Source organism: Suncus etruscus, chromosome 11, assembly GCF_024139225.1.
Source record: "Suncus etruscus isolate mSunEtr1 chromosome 11, mSunEtr1.pri.cur, whole genome shotgun sequence".
NCBI classification, from domain to species: Eukaryota; Metazoa; Chordata; class Mammalia; order Eulipotyphla; family Soricidae; genus Suncus; species Suncus etruscus.
This window is the reverse complement of record NC_064858.1, coordinates 83,647,150-83,672,925: the sequence shown is the minus strand read 5'-3', so window position 1 is coordinate 83,672,925 and position 25,776 is coordinate 83,647,150. Positions and strand designations below refer to the sequence as shown.

At 34.5% G+C, this 25,776-nt stretch overlaps 2 protein-coding genes across 2 annotated transcripts in view; one reads left to right on the top strand and one right to left on the bottom strand.

Annotated features, from left to right (window-relative positions):
• DNAJC14 (DnaJ heat shock protein family (Hsp40) member C14) overlaps positions 1-25,776 on the top strand; it is a 1,080,043-nt gene that overhangs the window by 720,832 nt on the left and 333,435 nt on the right. The gene's annotated exons all lie outside the window — the stretch shown is intronic.
• Positions 783-1,721, bottom strand: LOC126023048 (olfactory receptor 6C2-like). The gene has a single exon (XM_049784101.1). It carries the CDS (start codon positions 1,716-1,718, stop codon positions 783-785), a length of 936 nt encoding a protein of 311 aa, XP_049640058.1. The 5' UTR covers positions 1,719-1,721.

The window sequence follows — 25,776 nt, the reverse complement described above, 5'->3', positions numbered from 1 at the left end:
TCTTAAGTAAAATAAGTGATCCAATGAAATATAAAATGTTTTGAGGGAGAAAAATATGGAAGACTAGACGTCAGAGTATGATTATAAATTCAAATTTCTAGATTGTGAGATTTCTGGAGATATGGCTGTTTATGTTCTTTCAATGTATCAATACTTTCCATAAAAACTTGCCTCTCTCAACTGAAAAAGACTAAAACAGGACCTGCCCAAAGTGGTTTCCCATACATTTATATTTAATGAATCATTTAATAATTGATTAGAAGTCTTCTAATTGGAAGAAACAAATGACAGCAATATTTTTATAAGTAATATACTATTGTACTAATCTATAATTTTTTCTTACAATTGTTTTAATGTGAAATTATACTTTTGATTTGTTTATATATTTATTTATATTTATATTTATTTATATAGCAACATTGAGTATTGCTAATTTGGAGGTAAAACCACAATTTTTGCTTCTATACTGGGCTAAAGGCCACCAGATTTGCACCAGTAGTGCTCAAAGGTAAGGAGGGAACAGATTGTACCCAAAAGATTCTGTCTGTGGGCATGCACTTCAGTTCTTTGTGTTATCACTCTGGCTAGGATTTAAACTTTTTTTAAATCTGTTAGCATATATATATGTGTATATATATGTATATATATATTTATGTAGTTATCTCAGAATAATGTTGGAATAAAGTTATCACTAGACCAAGAGTAACAAAAGCTTTTAAATAAATACATTTATTTAGGGAATTTTATGATTATATATATTAAGCTCATCATATATTTATCTCTTATTTCTTAGAAAATATCATGATTCTTTTGATTGAGTTATTGAAAGCATGTTTGACTTGCTTGTTCCTCAGTGTGTAAATGAAAGGGTTCAGCACTGGAGCTATGGAAGTTGTGAGCACGGTCACACCTTTATTAATGGCTACTGATTCCTTGGCTGAAGGCTTGATATAAATAAAAATACAGCTGCCATAAGTGATTGAAACCACAATCATATGGGAAGAACAGGTAGAAAAAGCCTTCTTCTTTTGCTGGATTGAAGGAAATCTTAAAATTGTCTTAATAATATAAACATAGGACAGAATTACACACACGAGCGTTATAATGAGGGTCACTACAGCACAGATTAAAACCGTCTGTTCCAAGTACCAAGTATTTGAACATGATATTTTCAAAAGAGGAGATGCATCACATATAAAATGATCTATGGTATTTGAATCACAAAATTCCAGATTTAGGCCAAGGCCAAGTGGTGGTATTATAATAAATAAACCAGAAACCCAACAAACAAGGACAAGTCTTCTGCAGACTCTGCTGCTCATAATGGTTACATAATGCAAGGGTTTGCAGATGGCCACATAGCGGTCATAGGACATGGCAGCAAGGAGAAAAAATTCAGTTATACCAAATAAGTCAGTAAAAAAGACTTGGCAGGCACAAGCATTGTAGGTAATGAAATTGTCCCCTGTTGCTATATTATACAAATATCTGGGAATACAAGCAGATGTGAATGAAATTTCCAAAAAGGAGAAATTTTGTAGGAAATAGTACATGGCTGTTTTAAGATGGGAATCTAACAGTACCAAGAAGATGATCGTCAGGTTCCCAGTTACACTCAGAATATAGGTGAGAAAGAGAAAAATAAAAATCATAACTTTCAGCTGAGGGTCATCTGTCAGTCCCAGTAGAATGAATGTTGTTACTGTATGGTTTCTCATTGTTGACTTGTGACTTCTAAATCTGTACCTAATATAGAGACATTTTATCATATATTCAGATAATTATTTGTAATATTCTGGTACATATATAAAACATACACTATATTATGATAGAGGTAACATTTAATGATCTATACCAGTATAAAATCTATAATATTAATGATTTTCTTATTATTAAAGATTTAAAAATTTAAAATAAGGACAAAAACTGCATAAGTGCATGTATATAAAAATATTTGTATATATATATATATACAAATATTCATAATAGCAGAATTGAGCTTAAGAATCAGATATAACTCAGGATACTGAATACATTTAGTTGGGGCCCTGGGTTCTAACACATAATATATCCCCAAACAATGCTGGAGTGACTTCCAAGCACAGAAATTGTAGCAGCACAAATGCATTGTCAGGTAAAGTCTCCAAACAAACAAATAAAATAAAAACATAATAAAGTTGAATTTAGATATATTCAGGTTAAAAAAAGACACAACCCAGGTTTTTAATTAACAAGGCATACACTTTGTTACTGCTCCACATCACCAGGTCTTCATAACAAAATATTGTAATTGTAGAGTTGGGAGAGACACTTGAAGTTATTGTAAATAGTAAATTCAAGTTTTCTGATATATAATAATACTTTAGAAAAATAAATTATCTAGTAGAGAAAAAAATTCTTCGCTACTTTTTTGTTGAAATAATATTGTACACAATAATTTCATATTTCAGTTGTGCATCATTGAAAATAAATATGATATACTACATACTGAATATTAAAATTTCAATTTGTTTATCATATAATAATAAGTCCCTTTTATCTACCTTTCTTTTTCTTTTTTTATAAACACTAATCCTATGTTACAAGATGGTAAGGGATAATATACTTATGTACAGTATCCATTTCTGTTTTCTTAAACTAAGGTAATTAATATATTTCAAATATCATGCATTATAGCCAGTTTACCTTTCTATTTATCTCTTCACTTCTCATTATACTTTTATTCCCTTTGTAAATTTACAAACCCTGTCTTTACGTTGATGGGAATGTTGCACCGGTGAAGAGGGGTGTTCTTTACCTGACTGAAATCCAACCACAATCATGTTTGTAGTCAAGGTGTTTAAATAAATATATTAATTAAAAATAAATATTGTTAAGATGGTCATAGTTTTGGAGAGAGGCCACATCCAGCTGTTTATGGGTTACTCCTGACTGTGCTCATTGATTGCTCCTGAAGTGGATTAGGGAACCATTTAGGTTGTCCAGAATAGAATTAGAGTTGGCTGTGTTCAAGGTAAGCTGTACTTACCTTGTACTTCAGCCCAGTCCAATTATTCTTTAGTAATTCTAAAAAAATATTTATTTATTTATTTAGGTCTTGGGGCCATACCTGGAGGTTCTCAGGGGTTACTCCAGGCTCTGTGTTCAGAAATCACTCCTGACAGGCTCGGGGGACCATATGGGATGCCAGAGATTTAACCTGGGTCCATCTCAGGTCGGCAGTATGTAAGGCAAAAGCCCTAATGCTTTGCTATCACTCCGGCCCCCAAAATTTATTTTAACACATAGTATTAATGTTCTATATGTACTCTTTCTTCTGATGCTTTATTTTTAATAAAAATAAATTATATTTGTTCGAGCACATCCAATGTAACAGGTATTTTAGTAAATATTTCTCACAGAACATCAACATCTGTGTTTGATATTTAACTCACCCAGGTTACTTCTATTCCTCTATCAGTTTTCACTTAGTCTTTTTTTGGGGGGGTTCCCCAAGCAGTCTCAAGAGTCAAGTGGTGGCTCATTGATGACCCTTTGTCAACCAATGCTCAAGGAAATGAGGGCCACACCAGTGATGCTCAGTGATGTCTAGGGCTACATTTGTGGCTTTGGGGGACACCTAGAACTGCATTGGAAAGGTGGGGGGGGATCATGTGGTACCTTGGAATTAACTGGGGTTGGGTAAATTAAGGCAAGTGCATTAAATTCTATACTATCTCCCTGGATCCTCAGCTCCATTGAAGCCTTCTAGAAAATTTCCAAAATTTATGATGATATGCTCTTTAAATTTTGTCACTGTACTCCAAAGAAACAATACTTGCTATCTGGTTACATTAAAAATATGAAATTACAGGCACTATTAAAAGTGCATATTTTTCTTTCTCTTTTTTTGATCTTTTTCTTTCTATTTTAGCTCACACAACTAATACATTCACAGAAATGCTATCAATTATTCAAAAAAAGTTTTAGTATAAAATTATCTATGCCTTGGGGCTGGAGAGATAGCATGGAAGCAAGGAGATAAGGTGTTTGCCTTGCATGCAGAAGGATGGTGGTTCGAATCCTGATATCCCATATGGTCCCCCGAACCTGCCAGGAATGATTTCTGAGCATAGAGTCAGGAGTAACCCCTGAGAGCAGCTGGGTGTGACTCAAAAAACAAACAAAAATTATCTATGCCTTGTTTTCAATCTAATATCTACAGAGCAATTTTCATTTTTATCTCAATTTCTAATCTGAAGCAATTTGATGTTAATTTACATTTTCTATTACATGTAATTTGTTGTTAAATTAAGTGGATTCTTTTTTTTGTTTCCATTTGTTAATATAAAATAAAAATTCTACCTTTTCTATTTTTTTCTTCTTATCAGATTTGTTGATGCAATTTTTGTCTTTTAGCATATGAGCTATTAAATCTAGAAGGCTGGAACATTTTAATTCTGTTTGTGTTAATAACTTAAACAGATTACTTCAAGGTATTGATGATTAACGATATTATAGGAATTAAAATATTTTTATGTGCTAGATATAAAGATCATAGGACTCAGTACAGCTGTAAATGAATCCTTAAATTCAACTAGGAGTAGACTGAAAAAATTGCCGGATGTGTCGCCAAACAATAAATATCAAATATATTCTTTTATATGTGTAAAATAATGTGTTATTTTACTAATGTAGCTTGTGATTAACTATTATTGGAGCTGAGAATGCATCGAATCTCAGTAATCAACAAATGAACTGAACTAGGTTCATGCTATGCTGATAGAATACTCTAAGGAAACTAAAAGATATATTAAACAGCTATTTTATATCAAATTGAGATATAGGACAAATATTTTTGTTCTTATTCTTCCTTCCTACAAACTTCATTCTAATCTCTCAGGGGACATTTGCTTAACATTACTGAATAAACATAGTAGTATCACAATATATATTCTAATCTAAACCATAATTGCTTTTTTAAATTTCAATGTGTCATAGGTATAAGATTTTTTAAAAAAATGACTAAGTATAAGGTGACTTTTTTATTCCAAAGAAATATTTGGAATAGGAATCTCTAATGAAAAAATATGCCTTTAATCAATGTGTTATTCTTCTGGGAAATTGAGATAGATAATTACACAAATCTGTGAATATATCTGATATTTTTATCACAGTATTGTACAGACAATATATTTCTGAATATCAGATTTTATTCTATTTCTATATCAACATATTCATTTGCATAAATATTCAGAATTCCAGAAATTTTCTGCATTCTAAAAAAGAAAAATTTAGACATAGAACAACACAGTAATATATTTAAAATTTTCTAATTTAAAAATGTTTTTAGAGCATAATAAAATGAATGGTACAAGAAAATAAAATCATACAAACAGTATATAATATAAATGACAAATTTTATATCACTTACCATTATGACAATCTTAGTTTATGTTGGTTACTGAAACATGTGGGATTTTAAAATGCATAAATTAGTAGTTGGAAAAACTTTTTCATAAAAATAAACCCAATATCATATTAAAAGCAATAAGGTATCTGTCTTAAATATCCATGTCTCATTAATCCAATAAAAAAGTCTTGCTGTACTATTTTAATTCTTAACTAAAAGCAAAAAAACTATAAATTATGAAGTTTGAGACTATCAGGTATAATGTTCAGTTTCAGAAAAGTTTGCTATTGTCATGCCTTAGGTCTCTGATCACATTTTCTATAACTAGCTTTACATTTGATTCATTTGATAAAATGCAACTAAGTGAATAAACAAAAATGTCTCTGGTGACTCAACCTAAAATCATTAGAGAATCTTCAGTCTGGAAAAACATTATGCTAACTCTGAGTTCTTTGTTGAAAATGTCCTTGGAGACAGAAAAATATTCCAGTAGAAAAAGTTCAATTTAAATTAAAAAAAATGGAGAAACATTATGCTAACTCTGACTTCTTTGTTGAAAATGTCCTTGGAGACAGAAAAATATACCAGTAGAAAAAGTCCAATTTAAGTCATTAAAAAAAAAAATTCAGCTTACTTTTCTGTCACAACTCATAACCACATAACCAAAATATATTATTTGGGAAAATTTTTTGTTACTACTTTCTTATATAATTTATATATTTGAAAAGTCTTAATTATAAAAGAAAATAGGAAAAGAAATAAAATAATTTAACTTGTTTAATTATATTAACAGACTTCTGGCAATTTTTTCAGATATATATACTATTACTTAATATATATACTATTACTTAAAAATAAACTCCACAAATTCATATAATTGCCTATGTTAAATATTCCTCAGATTACAAATAAATATTTATTAATAAATATATAATTGTTTTAATATATTACTATTAATATATTACTGTTTTTCATATTTTAAAGTCAATTTACTATTAGTTCTTAATTAAAATATATTTTACTTTGAAATTTAGAATTATTTATTAAAATTATAAAACTAGTTAGATAATATAGTTAAAATAATGTTGAAGTTTATGATATTGATGTATAAAGTTTTTGTACACCACTTAAATGCCCACGCCCTCCCTTTATTGTCTTTATGTATCCTCTAGTTTAATATGCATTCTCCTGTCACTACCAAGTGTTTATTACTAAGTTTTTTAATACAAGCAAGTCTATGGACATGAATTTTCATTATCTGATGCTATTTCTTTGATCTATCTGATTCCACAGATAAATCATCCAGTATTTGTTCTTTTGCCTCTGATTTATTCCACTTAACATAACATCCAACAGCTCCATCTATGTTTCAGAAAAAGGTCACTGTTTAATTTTCTTATAGAAGCATAATATTCCAAGGTGCATAGATACCAAAAGGTTTTGTTTTTATCTATTTATCTTTTGTTGGACATTTGGCTTATTTCCATAACCTAGATATTGTTCTAAACACAACATTAAATGTAGGTGTTATAGAGCAATTCTATTTTTTCTTATCTGAAGAATTTCCCCACTGTTTTTTTATAAAGGCTAAACTAGACAATACTCCTATCAACAGTTGTTGAGAGTTACTTTTTTAACCATATTCATACCAACACTAATTACTTCTCGTCTTCTTGAAACATACCTTTCTCACTGAAATGAGATAACATTATTCTTTTGCTGATAATATTGAATAATAAAAAATTTTTAAGAGGAAATTTTTAATTTTTATTGCAATTTGATTTACTCTGATACAATTTTAAATAATTTTAATAAAATCATTAACTATTAAATAAAATCATTAAATAAAATATTCAATTTTAATAAAAATTACAATTTATTTATTTATTTTATTTAACAAACTTTATTACATACATGATTGTATTTGGGTTTCAGTAATTTAAAGAATACCACCCATCACCAGTGCAACATTCCCATCACCAATGGGATTTATAGGTTTATAAAATTTGTTATAGGTTATAAAATTTGTCTTTGGAAAATGTCTCCTCTCCCCTACTTTTTGATAAAGTTATTGTTTTAGTTATTGAAATTTGTGTTTAATATCATATTGGGTATTAGATATTTATTTGACAAATACTTCCAATTTTTTGTTACCTTTGTGATTGAAATTAAATTATGAGATTAAATATTATTTTTGTAATAATAAAACATAATCATGAGAAACTTCATAACTTTGTATCTCACAGTGATTGAATAAAAAGTTAGTAAAAATAATCTGAGGCTCATATGTAGAGTAGTTGTCTGTTTTTTTCAATGAATTTTATCAACCTTACATTAATCATAAGGATATTGATTAATTTTGAATTTTCATTTATGAATAGCTTGTGATGTGGTTATTTTTATATATGTCTAATCTATTTTCTCAAATCACTTTTTGAAAGTCATTCTTTTCTGTAGGACATTCATACAGCTCCTTTCTCATACATTAACTACTCATAAATCTCAGGACTTACCTCTGGAGACTCAATATTGTAAAGTTGGTCTATCTTTACTACTTACATATGATTTACTTTATTATTCTGTATAGTGTAATTTGAAGTAGGAAATAAACTCACTCTATCTTGATTTTTGTTTTGTTTGTTTTGTCCCTGGGTCATCAGTGATGGTGCTCAAGAGTCATTTCTGGCTCTGCACTCAGGAATTACTTCTGATGGACTTGAGGGACCAATCGAATATTGAGGAAGAGAACAAATTTTGCTGCATGCAGGGCAAATTCTCTATCATCAGTACTATGTTCCAGCCCCCCACTTTATTATATTCAGAATTCATCTGGATATTCTGAGAGGTGTTTTATTTGCTTTTGTAAATCTTCTTTCTCCTACACATCCCTTGCCTGTTGAGACAGGGATTCTACTTTTTTCCCTCACTACCATTGTCCTGATAGTTGTTAGTGTAGTTATTTCTCTAACTGCACTCACCACTCTTTGTGGTAAGCTTCATTATGATTGTCACTATTTTGTGTCTATCTCTCACCCTCTGACTTATTTTACTCATCATAATAGTTTCCATGTCCATCAATTTATAGGAAAATTTTATGACTTCATTATTTCTGACAGCTGCATAGTATTCCATTGTATATATGTACCAATGTTTTTTAACCACTCATCTTTTGTTGAACATCTGGGTTGTTTCCAAATTCTGGCTATTGTAAATAATGCAGGAATGAACATATATGTGGAGAAGACATTTTTGTAGTGTATTTTTTTGTTCCTTGGTTATATCCGCAGGAGTGGTATAGCTGGATCATAAGGGAGCTCAATGTCCAGTTTTTTGAGGAATCTCCATATTGTTTTCCATAAATGATGGCCTAGATGGCATTCCCACCAGCAGTAAATGAGAGTTCTTTCTCTCCACCAGCACTGATTGATCTTGTTCTTTGTGATGTGTGCCAGTCTCTGTAGCAGAAGATGGTACTCATTATTATTTTGATTTGCATCTCCCTGATGATTAGTAATATAAAGTTTTTTTAATATGCCTTTGGCCATTTGCATATTTTCTATGAGGAAGCATCTGTTTGTTTTTTCTTCCTATATTTTGATGAGGTTAGGTTTTTTTTTTCTTGTTAAGTTCTGTCAGTAACTTGTATATCTTAGATAATAATAATAGCCCTTTATCTGATGGGTAGTGGATGAATAGTTTTCCCCATTCTATGTGTGGCCTTTGTATTCTAGTTACTATTTCCTTTGAAGTGCAGAAGCTTCTCATCTTAATATAGTCCTATTTGTTTATCTCTGCTTCCACTTGTTTGGACAGTGGTATTTTCTCCTTGAAGATGCCTTTTGTCTCGATGTTATGGAGTGTTTTTCCTGTGTTTTCTTCTATATATTTTATGTTTCTGGGTTTGTTATCAAGGCCTTTAATCTATTTGGATTTGACTTTGTGCATGGTGTTAAATGGAGGTTTGAGTTGGCCTTTTGTCATATGTCTGACCAGTTGTCCCACTTCTTGAAGAGGCTTTTATTGCTTCATTTCACATTTCGTTCCCCTTAATTAAAGATTAATGGATTTCAGGTCAAAGGAACATTTTCTGAATACTCAAGTCTGATCCATTAATCTGAGGGTCTTTCTTTATTCCAATACTGTGTTGCTTTAATGACCTTTGTTTTATAATACAATTTAAAGTTGCGTAAAGTAATGCCCCTCATCTTCTTTTTCCTAAGGATTGCATTAGTTATTCTGGGTGTTTATTTTTCCAAGTGAATCTCAGGAGTGTTTTATTTACTTCTTTGAAGAATGTCATGTGTATTCTTAAAGAAAGTGCATAAATCTTTACAATCCTTTGGGGGAGCATTGCCATTTTAATAAGGTTAATCTTCACAATTCATAGTCTGGTCTCCATTTTCTTGTATCCTCTTTTATTTCTTGAAGCACTATTTTCTATATTTCTTTGTATATGTCCTTCACCTTTTAGTTAAGTTGACCCAAGGTATTTGAGTTTCTGTGGTAATATTTGAATGTGGTTGTTTTTGAACTTTCTATTACTTTTCTATCATTATTTATGTATAATAAGGACATTGATTTTGCTTGTTAATTTTCTAGACTGTCACAGTGCTATATGAATCTATTTTTCTAGAAGCTTTTTGGCAGAGTCTTTAGGGTTCTTTTTAAATATAGTATCATGTTATTTGCAAACAGTGAGTTTTTTTTCATTTTCTATCTGGATTATCTTGATATATTTTTTCTTGTAATTGATATGGCAAATATTTTAAGTCCTATTTTAAATAAGAGTGGTAAGAAGGGGCAGCATTTTCTTTTTCCCTATTTTAGAGGATAGGCTTTTTGTTTATCTCCATTGAGTATAATATTTGCCATGGGTAAATGAACTTAACCAAATTGAGATCGTGTCTTCCATTTCCATCTTGTTTAGAGTTTTTTTTTTATCACGACTGGGTGTTGAGCCTTATCAAATGCTTTCTAAGCATCTATTGATATGGTCACATGGTTGCTATTTATTTTATTTGTGAGGAGGAGGATGTATTAAGTTGATTGATTTAAATGTGTTAAATCATACTTGTTTCTCTGGAAAGAAGTGTACTTGATCATAGGATATGATTTTCTTGAAGAGGCATTGGATCCTATTTTCTAGGATATTGAGAATCTTTGCATCTGTGTTCATCAGGAATATTGGTCTGTAGTTTTCATTTTTGCAGCATCTCTGTCTGATTTTGGCATCAGGGTGATGTGAGCTCCTTAAAACTATTTTGAAGTATTTCTGTTATTTCCTGGAAAATCCTAGAACGAATTGGTTGTAGTTCCTCTTTAAAGTTTTGAAAACAATTGTTATTTGATCTATCTGAGCCTGAGTTTGTGCTTTTGGAAAATATATTGATTATCACTTTATTTTTATATTTTGGGGGATGGACACCCAGTAATGCTCAGGGGTTACTTCTCGCTCTGCACTCAGAAATCACTCTGGCAAGATTGGGGAACCATAGGGGATGCAGGAATCAAATCCGGGTGTGTTTTGGATTCTGCTGTGTACAAGGCAAATGCCCTACCAATGGCAAAAGCTATACCAAGTTTTTCAGTCCTGTTATTTGAGTTTGAAGTTTTCTTATTTCTACTTTATATTCTCTTGATTCTTATTTGTGGTTTGTTCAGTTCGTTGCATATTTTTTTTGAGTTCTAGGAGAATCCTTCATATTTCTTCTCTAATTTTCTTATCTAAGAGAATAAGTAAGTGGTTAGCATTGTTTGGGTCGTTAGAGCTGCCATCTTCATTCTCTGTGCATATTGGAGGCCTGCATTGTTTCTTCATTGTCATGCTTGTAGTGTGCTGTTGTGTTGGGTTCATTAACTAGGAGATGTATGCAGCTACAGAGTGGAGAAGTGTGGCCAGATTCTTGTGGCTCCACTATTAATGTGCAGGGTCAGGTCACTTCCATTGACGTGCCTTTTGTGGGCTCTTCTTGGTGGGATGGTTCCCGGTGTTAGTGATGGAAATTGAGGAGGCACCTGTGTTGTAATGGTGAGAAACAGGATCTGCCCATTCTAGGAAGTGTCAGCTAAGTTCTACTGAAGTGCTTTCTGCTGGCTCTTCAGATAGCCTGGATCCCGGTGCCTGTGGTGGCAGGTTGGGATGGCACCCTCATAAAAATGTGAATGGCAGGTATTCTTTTTGTTATTTTTTTAAAAATACATCACATATTTGACATAGTTGTCCATAATGTAATTGTTTCTAGATAAGTTAGAGATATAGTTATTTAAAAATAATAGAAAGAAAAATTAAAAGAGAAAAAGAAATTTTATATAAAGAATAAAGTGAAAGTACAGTACCAAGTATATTTGTGGAAATTATTACATCTTCAATGAAGTCATTAATACAATAGCAGAGTATTAATACGCTCTTGTTAGCTGCTCATTTTGTTAAATTGGTGTATTCCCATGGGGATGACAGTATCACATAACTGAAATTGTCCAGCAATTCAAAGCACTATTAACAATATGATGGCTTTTGTAGCATGTTCTCAAACCAGGCTTCCTTGAAAAATGAGGATTCAGGGTGTCATGGATTGTCTTCTGGTTTCTTTTACCCCTTTTTCCTTGTTAGCCTTGAGAGTGGTTTATCTATCCTTTTCATTCTTACAATTTTTTTAATTTTTCTACTTAGTGCAATCTTGGGAGGATTGGTTTATTCTAAGATATTCACCTATTCTTTCTAAGAAATTAATCTATTTTTATCATGTATTCATCCATCCTATTGCTTAGTCCTGCTACAGTATCCAAACTCTAAATTCTAAGTGAATTCTCATTGAATTTGGAATTCTCAGTACTTCTAAATTCTAAGTAAATTCTTTACTTTTTACATAATATTTTTAAATGTTTGAGTTTGTATCACAGTGGTTTCTATAATTTACTGAACTTCCAGTGATTGTTGTTCCATCATTATCCTCTGGTATCACCAAAATTGAGTAGAGGATATCCAACAGTCTCTACCATGTAAATAGACAGTTTCACAGCTTCATGACTAATCTCTGAAGAGATGCCAGATCTCTTCCAGGTATAGCTGTATTTGAACTATAAACTCAGCAACCTCATTGGGAGCAGAGCAGGTTGAGAATCGTTCCAGTCCTACATATCCTGGATGTCTTGATAATTGGCTATAAATGGGCTATGTAAGGCCTCGACGTTCCACCGTACTTACAGGAGCACAGCAAATTTGATGAGAAATCAGTATAGATACCAATTAAACTAAATAAGCCCAAACAACACTGATGGCTCAAATCGCAACAAACAACTCAGTAAATCCCCAATAGTTTTAACGACACTATTGTGAGATATAATGATTTCCAAAAATTTTGTTTCACTGAACGATATTTTTTTTATCATTATGCCTACCATTTTGCTGTAACAAACAATATGAAATATTTTTGTACCTACTAAGAAGGAATGACATACTGGTAATGAGATTGGTACTGGAACACTGAATGCCTGAAACAAATATATTGTGGCAATCTTTCAAAACATAATACTTATAAATAAAGTTGCAGAATATACTTTTAACAGAACAGAGAAGCTGAATAGCAATTTTCTAAGAAGATATAGGGATCAAGAGATACATGCAATATTTATCTTTCAAAGTTTTCTGTGGTTTAATTTACACAATTGCTAAATTATCCATTTTGTCTCAACTGCAATTTTTCTCCTCAAGTGATGGAATAATAATCTGTTGTATATATATACATACATATATGTATTATTCAATTATGTGCAATTGAATACTTAGATTGCTTTCATGTAGTTCTTACTGAACATAAAGTTATAATAAAAATTGAATTGTCTGACTAAAACCCATATTTGTTATCATGGTGCTTAAATAAGTAAATTATTTAAAAATAATAAAAATTGAGTTGGAGAAATCTCTTCAAAGTAACAGTTTCATTTCCTTTATACAGCATATACTCAACTATAAGCCAAGTTTTTCCGGCACTAAATATGTGCCAAAAAGTCCGAACTTGGCTTATACTCAGGTCATATAAGTTATTTGATTCCGTGAACATGCACCGATTCAAATGCACATAGTCTCCAGTCATCTTCAGCCTCATGGCTGAACTGTAGCCACTGGACTATTTAACCCACAATATTCTGCGCTTTGTATGAGACCCACGGCAGTGATGAAGATATCTGCGAGTGTTACCCCCATCCCCTTTCTTCTTGTGTAACCTTACCTGATGGTTCAACATGGGAACTCAGTGATAATGAGAATGGATATGCTGATACCTTCACATCAGATACATCTGAAGCTCTGTTTGGACACACAGATAATAAAGAGGAGAAGTCCAGTTTTGAAGGATTTTAACCTTTGTGATTTAGCTTGATTACCTATTCAGGTACAGTTCTCTGCATTTTATTTAGTTTTAAAGTTATTGCTGCTAGTTTACATTTTTTTTAGCAGTAAATATTGAAAAACATTTAACCTACTGAGTCCTCTATTATTGTAATATTTTGGGTATATATTTTTATTTTTGAAATTAACCAGTGGCTGCCACATTTTACACCTCAGCTTATAATCAAGTCACTAAGTTTTCCCAGTTTTTAGGGTAACATTAGGAGGTAAGTTTATACTCAGGTTGGCTTATACTCGAGTATATATGGTATATATTTCAGAGTTATACTTACAAATAATCTCCAATTCTTTAGTAATTCATTCATTTTGATGATGATTTCCTTGCTATGCAGATGAATTTTAATTTAATGTGGCCCTGTTTGGTTACTTTTGGTTTGTTTGCTCTTGAGGTCATATTCAAGGAACAGTCACCAAGATCAAAGTCAAGAAATTTGTTAGGGTTCATAGTTACGTCTTTAATCTAACTTGAAATGCCTATAATCTATTATTTGTGATAGTGATTTAATTTTATTACTCTATGTGTGACTCTGGTTTTTCTAGCATCATTTATTAAAGAATTGTTCTTTGTTTATAGCATGGTCTTTATTCTTTTTTAAAAAATTTTGATTCTTCATATTATTTTATTTGTGGGCCACTGTTACATTCTATTGATTTGTGTGTCTATTGCTTGCTCTTTATGTGTGTGTGATTCGTGACAATATTTAGTGTGTCATGTATGATACATGTGCTGCTCCATGAGTCACATCTCAGATGCTGTGTCAGTATTAATGCCAATATCATACTAAAAATATGAATATTCTTTATGTACATAAAATATATATAAGAATATATTTCATACATTTTTACAATTTAGAAAGCATAATAACTCCAGCTTTGTTTATTCTCAAGACCCTCACAAAATCTTTTAGGTCTTTTTTTTTATTTATGTAAAACATCATTAAAATTTTGATAAGCATTTCTTTAAATCTATTAATTTCTTTAGTCATTCTAAAATCATAAAATTCTGGTCCTGGCCCAAGTGCAGTTGTATGGAGGAGTTTCTGGGCCTGCAACATATACATAGACCAGAAAATTCCAAGGAGTAAATTTCCCATGGGATTATAAATAATATATTGTGGGTGAATATTACAAATAGAAACAACAGGAATTAAAGTTATGTACCATAAGAATTACAGATATATGAGCATAAAAACCGGCTAACCTTTGCAAAAGCTGGCTCCCTGTGTGTGACACCAGGCAGGGAAAATCCGCGAAAGTACACCGGCCCAGTGGGGCTCAGCTGTGAAAGACTGTGAGTGTGACCTGTCTATGTCTGTCTACTGTCCTCTTGCGTGAAACTCTTGCGAGTGGGCAAAAAGAGGCTCAGAGGAGCACGGCCGCTCTGCTTCGCTACGCGGCCGTGCACTCTTTCTAAGGAAAGAACTCCATTGCAACAAGAAGGAAAAATCACACTAAGAACGGCGCTATATCACTGAAGCAAACATTTCTCTCTGGACTGTCTTCTCTGTTGCATGCTCGGGCCTAAGATTTGACCCAGTGTGAGGCTTCATCCACAGAGGACTCCCCTCCCTTAGAGGCAAGTCAGCCCATCCAGAAAGGGAGGAGCCAGAGGAGTGTGCTGCCTACATCATATAGACAATGAATACCACCACAACACGTAGAAAAACCCACAATACAAGTGTGACAATGGGGAAACAAAGCAGGCCAGCATCAGATATAGAGAATGAAGATGACAATTCTGAGGACCAGATAATGACCAACCAACTAATCAACCTCTCAGATAAGGACTTTAGACTAGCAATATGGAAGGTGCTCAACAGACTCCAAGAAACCATGGATCGAGTTGAACAGAACACTAATAAGAACCAAGAAAATATGAAGGCAGAAATGACAAAACTCCACACTGAATAACATGTCAACTAACAGGACTGAAAAAGTCAGTAAACGAAGTGAATGACAAAATGGATAAGCTCTGGGACAGGGTATCAGAAGCTGAGAATAGACTTGGTGCTGTGGAAGATGAGATACATAACAATTCCATACAGCAGGAGAGATTGGACAAAAAACTTAAAGCAAATGAGCAGACAATGGAAAAATTAGTCAAAGAATGGGAACAGACGAAAATAGAAGTCTATGATAAGATCAACAGAAACAACTTAAGAATCATTGGAGTCCCAGAGACCCAGGAAGAAAATTTCCAGGAAGAATCAATGGTCAAGAACATCATTAAAGAGAAACTTCCAGAGCTAAAGAATATATGTGATCATAAGATCAAGAGGATAGAAATTTTGCAGACTACCTTCGCTGACCACAAGGCTCTGAAATTATTTGTGAACTCCAAAGGGACTCAGAAGAAACACTTTAACACCTGGAAGTTAAACAGCCTCATGCTCAATAACCAGTGGGTCCGAGATGAAATCAAGGAGGAAATAAAAAGGTTCCTGGAAACAAATGACAATAAAGACACAAACTCTCAGAACTTATGGGACACAGCAAAAGCAGTACTGAGAGGAAAATTTATAGCTTTGCAAGCACACATCAGGAAGGAAGAAGGAGCTTACCTGAGTAGCTTAATGACACAGCTAATAGAACTAGAAAATGCTCAACAAAAGGACCCAAGAATAGGAAGACAGAAGGAAATAACAAAGTTGAGAGCAGAAATCAACGAAGTGGAAACTCAAAAAACAATTCGAAAGATCAACGAAAGCAGAAGTTGGTTCTTTGAAAAAATAAACAAGATTGATAGACCACTGGCAAACCTAACAAAGAAAGAGAGAGAGAGAAACTTGATAACTCGTATCAGGAATGAAAAAGGAGAGATCACTACTGATATGACAGAGATTCAAAGGGTAATCAGAAACTACTTTGAAAAACTCTACGCCACTAAAAATGAGAACCTGGAAGAAATGGATAAATTCTTGGACTCTTATAATCTTCCACGGTTGAAGGAAGAGGATGTAGCATATCTAAACACCCCCATCACCATTGATGAAATTAAAACAGTAATCAAATGTCTGCCGAAAAACAAAAGCCCAGGTCCAGATGGATTCACTAATGAATTCTATCAAACTTTCCAAGAGGAACTACTGCCAATCTTGGCAAGACTCTTTCATGAAATTGAACAAACAGAAACACTTCCAAATAGCTTTTATGAAGCCAACATCACCTTGATACCTAAACCAGACAGAGACGCTACCAAAAAAGAAAATTACAGACCAATATCACTGATGAATGCAGATGCAAAGATCCTCAACAAAATCCTGGCAAATAGGATTCAATGCCTCGTTAAGAAGATCATCCACTACGATCAAGTAGGTTTCATCCCAGGAATGCAAGGCTGGTTTAACATCCGTAAATCTATCAACATAATACACAACATCAATAACAAGAAAAATAAAAACCACATGATCATATCAATAGATGCAGAGAAAGCATTTGATAAGGTCCAACACCCATTCTTGATCAAAACTCTCAGCAAGATGGGAATGGAGGGAACCTTTCTCAATATAGTGAAGGCCATCTACCACAAGCCAGTGGCAAATATTATCCTCAATGGAGAAAAACTGAAAGCCTTCCCTCTAAATTCTGGCACAAGACAAGGCTGTCCTCTCTCACCACTCCTATTCAACATAGCACTGGAAGTACTTGCTATAGCGATTAGGCAAGAAAAGGATATCAAGGGAATCCAGATAGGAAAGGAAGAAGTCAAGCTCTCACTGTTTGCAGATGACATGATACTCTACTTAGAAAACCCTAAAGACTCTATCAAAAAGCTTCTAGAAACAATAGAATCATATAGCAAGGTGGCAGGCTACAAAATTAACACACAAAAATCAATGGCCTTTCTATATACCAATAGTAATAAGGATGAAATGGACATTAAGAAAACAACCCCATTCACAATAGTACCACACAAACTCAAATATCTTGGAATCAACTTGACTAAATATGTGAAGGACCTATACAAAGAAAACTATAAAACTCTGCTCCAAGAAATAAGAGAGGACACACGGAAATGGAAACACATACCCTGCTCATGGATTGGCAGGATTAACATCATCAAAATGTCAATACTCCCCAAGGCATTATACAGATTTAATGCCATCCCTCTAAAGATACCCATGACATTCTTCAAAGAAGTGGATCAGACACTTTTGAAATTCATTTGGAACAATAAACACCCTCGAATAGCTAAAGCAATCATTGGGAAAAAGAATATGGGAGGAATTACTTTTCCCAACTTTAAACTGTACTACAAAGCAACAGTTATCAAAACAGCATGGTATTGGAATAAAGATAGGTCCTCAGATCAGTGGAATAGGCTTGAATACTCAGAAAATGTTCCCCAGAGATACAACCATCTAATTTTTGATAAAGGAGCAGGAAATCCTAAATGGAGCAGGGAAAGCCTCTTCAACAAGTGGTGTTGGCACAATTGGATAGCCACTTGCAAAAAATTAAACTTAGACCCCCAGCTAACATCATGTACAAAGGTAAAATCCAAATGGATTAAAGACCTCGATATCAGCCCCAAAACCATAAGATATATAGAAGAGCACATAGGCAAAACACTACAGGACATTACAGGCATCTTCAAGGAGGAAACTGCACTCTCCAAGCAAGTGAAAGCAGAGATTAACAGATGGGAATATATTAAGCTGAGAAGCTTCTGCACCTCAAAGGAAATAGTGCCCAGGATACAAGAGCCACCCACTGAGTGGGAGAAACTATTCACCCAATACCCATCAGATAAGGGGCTAATCTCCAAAATATACAAGGCCCTGACAGAACTTTACAAGAAAAAAACATCTAACCCCATCAAAAAATGGGGAGAAGAAATGAACAGACACTTTGACAAAGAAGAAATACGCATGGCCAAAAGACACATGAAAAAATGCTCCACATCACTAATCATCAGGGAGATGCAAATCAAAACAACGATGAGATACCACCTCACACCCCAGAGAATGGCACACATCACAAAGAATGAGAATAAACAGTGTTGGCGGGGATGTGGAGAGAAAGGAACTCTTATCCACTGCTGGTGGGAATGCTGTCTAGTTCAACCTTTATGGAAAGCGATATGGAGATTCCTCCAAAAACTGGATATCGAGCTCCCATACGATCCAGCTATACCACTCCTAGGAATATACCCTAGGAACACAAAAATGCAATACAAAAACCCCTTCCTTACACCTATATTCATTGCAGCTCTATTTACCATAGCAAGACTCTGGAAACAACCAAGATGCCCTTCAACAGACGAATGGCTAAAGAAACTGTGGTACATATACACAATGGAATATTATGCAGCTGTCAGGAGAGATGAAGTCATGACATTTTCCTATACATGGATGTACATGGAATCTATTATGCTGAGTGAAATAAGTCAGAGAGAGAGAGAAAAACGCAGAATGGTCTCACTCATCTATGGGTTTTAAGAAAAATGAAAGACACCCTGGTAATAATAATTTTCAGACACAAAAGAGAAAAGAGCTGGAAGTTCCAGCTCACCTCAGGAAGCTCACCACAAAGAGTGATGAGTTTAGTTAGAGAAATAACTACATTTTGAACTGTCCTAATATTGAGAATGTATGAGGGAAATGTAGAGCCTGTTTAGGGTACAGGCGGGGGTTGGGTGGGGAGGAGGGAGATTTGGGACTTGGGTGATGGGAATGTTGCACTGGTGATGGGTGGTGTTCCTTTTATGACTGAAACCCAAACACAATCATGTATGTAATCAAGGTGTTTAAATAAAAAAAAATTATGCATTAAAAAAAAAAAAGAAAAAAAAAAAAAAGAATATATGTGATCAAATCCTGCATGCCCGAAGAGTACCAACCAAAAGAGACCCCAGAAAAACCACCCCAAGACACATCCTAGTCACAATGATAAATCCCACAGATAGAGACAGTATTCTGAAAACAACAAGATCAAAAGGGGAAATCATGTTCAAGCAAGCTTCCCTGAGATTTACAGCAGACCTGTCACCAGAAACGCTCAATGCCAGAAAGCAGTGGTGGGATATTGTGACAAGACTGAATGAAATGAATGCTCCACCCAGAATACTATACCCAGCAAAACTCACTTTCCGGTTTGATGGAAGAATACATGGTTTCACAGACAAAAAACAGCTCAGAAACATCACAGACACAAAACCAGTCTTAAGAGAAAAACTGAAAGACCTAATCTAAGACAAGACTACCCAAAAGACACACCAAATTTTGAAATAAAGATGGCGTTAAATCCCAGGACAATTCTTTCTCTCAACGTCAATGGACTAAATGCACCAGTTAAGAGACACAGAGTGGCTAAATGGATCAAAAAACTCAATCCAACCTTCTGCTGCCTACAAGAAACGCACCTGAATAGTCAGAACAAACATAGACTCAAAATAAAAGGCTGGAGAAAAGTTATCCAAGCAAACAACACCCATAAAAAAGCTGGAGTGGCCATACTAATATCAGATAATGCAAACTTTATACTCAGGAAGGTTGTAAGGGACAAAGACGGACATTTTATATTAATCAAGGGGTACGTAGAGCAGGAAGAATTCACTCTCCTAAACATATATGCACCGAATGAGGGGCCAGCAAAATATTTAATACAACTGTTGACAAATCTGAAAAATAATATCAACAACAACACATTAATTGTGGGGGACCTTAACACGGCTTTGTCAACACTGGACAGGTCAACCAGACTGAAACCCAACAAGAATATACTAGACCTGAGGAGAGAAATGGAAGAAAGAGGCCTAGTGGATATATATAGGACACTCCATCCCCAGAAACCTAGATACACATTCTTCTCCAATGTACATGGGACATTCTCCACGATAGACTACATCCTGGCACATAAAACATACCTCCATAAGATCAAGAGGATAGAAATTTTGCAGACTACCTTCGCTGACCACAAGGCTCTGAAATTATTTGTGAACTCCAAAGGGACTCAGAAGAAACACTTTAACACCTGGAAGTTAAACAGCCTCATGCTCAATAACCAGTGGGTCCGAGATGAAATCAAGGAGGAAATCAAAAGGTTCCTGGAAACAAATGACAATCAAGACACAAACTCTCAGAACTTATGGGACACAGCAAAAGCAGTACTGAGAGGAAAATTTATAGCTTTGCAAGCACACATCAGGAAGGAAGAAGGAGCTTACCTGAGTAGCTTAATGACACAGCTAATAGAACTAGAAAATGCTCAACAAAAGGACCCAAGAATAGGAAGACAGAAGGAAATAACAAAGTTGAGAGCAGAAATCAACGAAGTGGAAACTCAAAAAACAATCCGAAAGATCAACGAAAACAGAAGTTGGTTCTTTGAAAAAATAAACAAGATTGATAGACCACTGGCAAACCTAACAAAGAAAGAGAGAGAGAGAAACTTGATAACTCGTATCAGGAATGAAAAAGGAGAGATCACTACTGATATGGTAGAGATTCAAAGGGTAATCAGAAACTACTTTGAAAAACTCTACGCCACTAAAAATGAGAACATGGAAGAAATGGATAAATTCTTGGACTCTTATAATCTTCCACGGTTGAAGGAAGAGGATGTAGCATATCTAAACACCCCCATCACCATTGATGAAATTAAAACAGTAATCAAATGTCTGCCGAAAAACAAAAGCCCAGGTCCAGATGGATTCACTAATGAATTCTATCAAACTTTCCAAGAGGAACTACTGCCAATCTTGGCAAGACTCTTTCATGAAATTGAACAAACAGAAACACTTCCAAATAGCTTTTATGAAGCCAACATCACCTTGATACCTAAACCAGACAGAGACGCTACCAAAAAAGAAAATTACAGACCAATATCACTGATGAATGCAGATGCAAAGATCCTCAACAAAATCCTGGCAAATAGGATTCAATGCCTCGTTAAGAAGATCATGCACTACGATCAAGTAGGTTTCATCCCAGGAATGCAAGGCTGGTTTAACATCCGTAAATCTATCAACATAATACACAACATCAATAACAAGAAAAATAAAAACCACATGATCATATCAATAGATGCAGAGAAAGCATTTGATAAGGTCCAACACCCATTCTTGATCAAAACTCTCAGCAAGATGGGAATGGAGGGAACCTTTCTCAATATAGTGAAGGCCATCTACCACAAGCCAGTGGCAAATATTATCCTCAATGGAGAAAAACTGAAAGCCTTCCCTCTAAATTCTGGCACAAGACAAGGCTGTCCTCTCTCACCACTCCTATTCAACATAGCACTGGAAGTACTTGCTATAGCGATTTTCAAGAAAAGGATATCAAGGGAATCCAGATAGGAAAGGAAGAAGTCAAGCTCTCACTGTTTGCAGATGACATGATACTCTACTTAGAAAACCCTAAAGACTCTATCAAAAAGCTTCTAGAAACAATAGACTCATATAGCAAGGTGGCAGGCTACAAAATTAACACACAAAAATCAATGGCCTTTCTATATACCAATAGTAATAAGGATGAAATGGACATTAAGAAAACAACCCCATTCACAATAGTACCACACAAACTCAAATATCTTGGAATCAACTTGACTAAATATGTGAAGGACCTATACAAAGAAAACTATAAAACTCTGCTCCAAGAAATAAGAGAGGACACACGGAAATGGAAACACATACCCTGCTCATGGATTGGCAGGATTAACATCATCAAAATGTCAATACTCCCCAAGGCATTATACAGATTTAATGCCATCCCTCTAAAGATACCCATGACATTCTTCAAAGAAGTGGATCAGACACTCTTGAAATTCATTTGGAACAATAAACACCCTCGAATAGCTAAAGCAATCATTGGGAAAAAGAATATGGGAGGAATTACTTTTCCCAACTTTAAACTGTACTACAAAGCAACAGTTATCAAAACAGCATGGTATTGGAATAAGGATAGGTCCTCAGATCAGTGGAATAGGCTTGAATACTCAGAAAATGTTCCAAAGACATACAACCATCTAATTTTTGATAAAGGAGCAGGAAATCCTAAATGGAGCAGGGAAAGCCTCTTCAACAAGTGGTGTTGGCACAATTGGATAGCCACTTGCAAAAAATTAAACTTAGACCCCCAGCTAACATCATGTACAAAGGTAAAATCCAAATGGATTAAAGACCTCGATATCAGCCCCAAAACCATAAGATATATAGAACAGCACATAGGCAAAACACTACAGGACATTACAGGCATCTTCAAGGAGGAAACTGCACTCTCCAAGCAAGTGAAAGCAGAGATTAACAGATGGGAATATATTAAGCTGAGAAGCTTCTGCACCTCAAAGGAAATAGTGCCCAGGATACAAGAGCCACCCACTGAGTGGGAGAAACTATTCACCCAATACCCATCAGATAAGGGGCTAATCTCCAAAATATACAAGGCACTGACAGAACTTTACAAGAAAAAACATCTAACCCCATCAAAAAATGGGGAGAAGAAATGAACAGACACTTTGACAAAGAAGAAATACAAATGGCCAAAAGACACATGAAAAAATGTTCCACATCACTAATCATCAGGGAGATACAAATCAAAACAATGATGAGATACCACCTCACACCCCAGAGAATGGCACACATCACAAAGAATGAGAATAAACAGTGTTGGCGGGGATGTGGAGAGAAAGGAACTCTTATCCACTGCTGGTGGGAATGCGGTCTAGTTCAACCTTTATGGAAAGCGATATGGAGATTCCTCCAAAAACTGGAAATCGAGCTCCCATACGATCCAGCTATACCACTCCTAGGAATATACCCTAGGAACACAAAAATACAATACAAAAACCCCTTCCTTACACCTATATTCATTGCAGCACTATTTACCATAGCAAGACTCTGGAAACAACCAAGATGCCCTTCAACAGACGAATGGCTAAAGAAACTGTGGTACATATACACAATGGAATATTATGCAGCTGTCAGGAGAGATGAAGTCATGACATTTTCCTATACATGGATGTACATGGAATCTATTATGCTGAGTGAAATAAGTCAGAGAGAGAGAGAAAAACGCAGAATGGTCTCACTCATCTATGGGTTTTAAGAAAAATGAAAGACACCCTGGTAATAATAATTTTCAGACACAAAAGAGAAAAGAGCTGGAAGTTCCAGCTCACCTCAGGAAGCTCACCACAAAGAGTGATGAGTTTAGTTAGAGAAATAACTACATTTTGAACTGTCCTAATATTGAGAATGTATGAGGGAAATGTAGAGCCTGTTTAGGGTACAGGCGGGGGTTGGGTGGGGAGGAGGGAGATTTGGGACTTGGGTGATGGGAATGTTGCACTGGTGATGGGTGGTGTTCCTTTTATGACTGAAACCCAAACACAATCATGTATGTAATCAAGGTGTTTAAATAAAAAAAATTATGCATTAAAAAAAAAGAATTACAGATATATCATAAGAGATTTTCACACCATTGTGACTCAGATATGGATTTAAACGAAATAAAATTCAATAAATGAGACTACATCATCTTAAAAGGGTTTTTTTTCTTAGTTTTACTTGAACTAAATTAAAGATTATCTAATACTTGAGAGCAATTAATTGCATGTATAACATTAGATAAAGGGCTAATATGTAAGTACTGAAACACTCATAAAACTCAAAAAAAAAAAAAAGAACCCAAAGAAATGTCATTAAAATAGGGAGAAGAGAGAAACAGACACTAATATGTGAGAGACAAATGCAATAAATGTATACGAGTTTATGGCTATTTATTATAAAATCCGAGCAACATCTAATCCCAGGAAAAGTGGTATATAGTGCATATTTAAGAGATTGGAACTAAGCAGTATTGATGGGGCCAAGGTAATAAAGGAACCCTTATTTTTTTTCAGTTTTTTTTATTTAAACACCTTGATTACATACATGATTGTGTTTGGGTTTCAGTCAAGTAAAGAACACCACCCATCACCAGTGCCACATTCCCATCACCAATGTCCCAAGTCTCCCTCCTCCCCACCCGACCCCCGTCTGTACTCTAAACAGGCTCTCAATTTCCCTCATATATTCTCATTATTAGGACAGTTCAAAATGTAGTTATTTATCTAACTAAACTCATCATTCTTTGTGGTGAGCTTCCTGAGGTGAGCTGGAACTTCCAGCTCTTTACTCTTTTGTGTCTGAAAATAATTATTGCAAGAATGTCTTTCATTTTTCTTAAAACCCATAGATGAGTGAGACCATTCTGCGTTTTTCTCTCTCTCTCTGACTTATTTCACTCAGCATAATAGATTCCATGTACATCCATGTATAGGAAAATTTCATGACTTCATCTCTTCTGACAGCTGCATAATATTCCATTGTGTATATGTACCACTGTTTCTTTAGCCATTCGTCTGTTGAAGGGCATCTTGGTGTTTCCAGAGTCTTGCTATGGTAAATAGTGCTGCAATGAATATAGGTGTAAGGAAGGGGTTTTGTATTGTATTTTTGTGTTCCTAGGGTATATTCCTAGGAGTGGTATAGCTGGATCGTATGGGAGCTCGATTTCCAGTTTTTGGAGGAATCTTCATATCGCTTTCCATAAAGGTTGAAGTAGATGGCATTCCCACCAGCAGTGGATAAGAGTTCCTTTCTCTCCACATCCCCGCCAACACTGTTGATTCTCATTCTTTGTGATGTGTGCCATTCTCTGTGGTGTGAGGTGGTATCTCATCGTTGTTTTGATTTGCATCTCCCTGATGATTAGTCATGTGGAGCATTTTTTCATGTGTCTTTTGGCCATTTGTATTTCTTCTTTGTCAAAGTGTCTGTTCATTTCTTCCCATTTTTGGATGGGATTAGATGTTTTTTTCTTGTAAAGTTCTGTCAGTGCCGTGTATATTTTGGAGATTAGCCCCTTATCTGATGAGTATTGGGTGAATAGTTTCTCCTACTCAGTGGGTGGCTCTTGTATCTTGGGCACTATTTCCTTTGAGGTGCAGAAGCTTCTCAGCTTAATATATTCCCATCTGTTAATTTCTGCTTTCA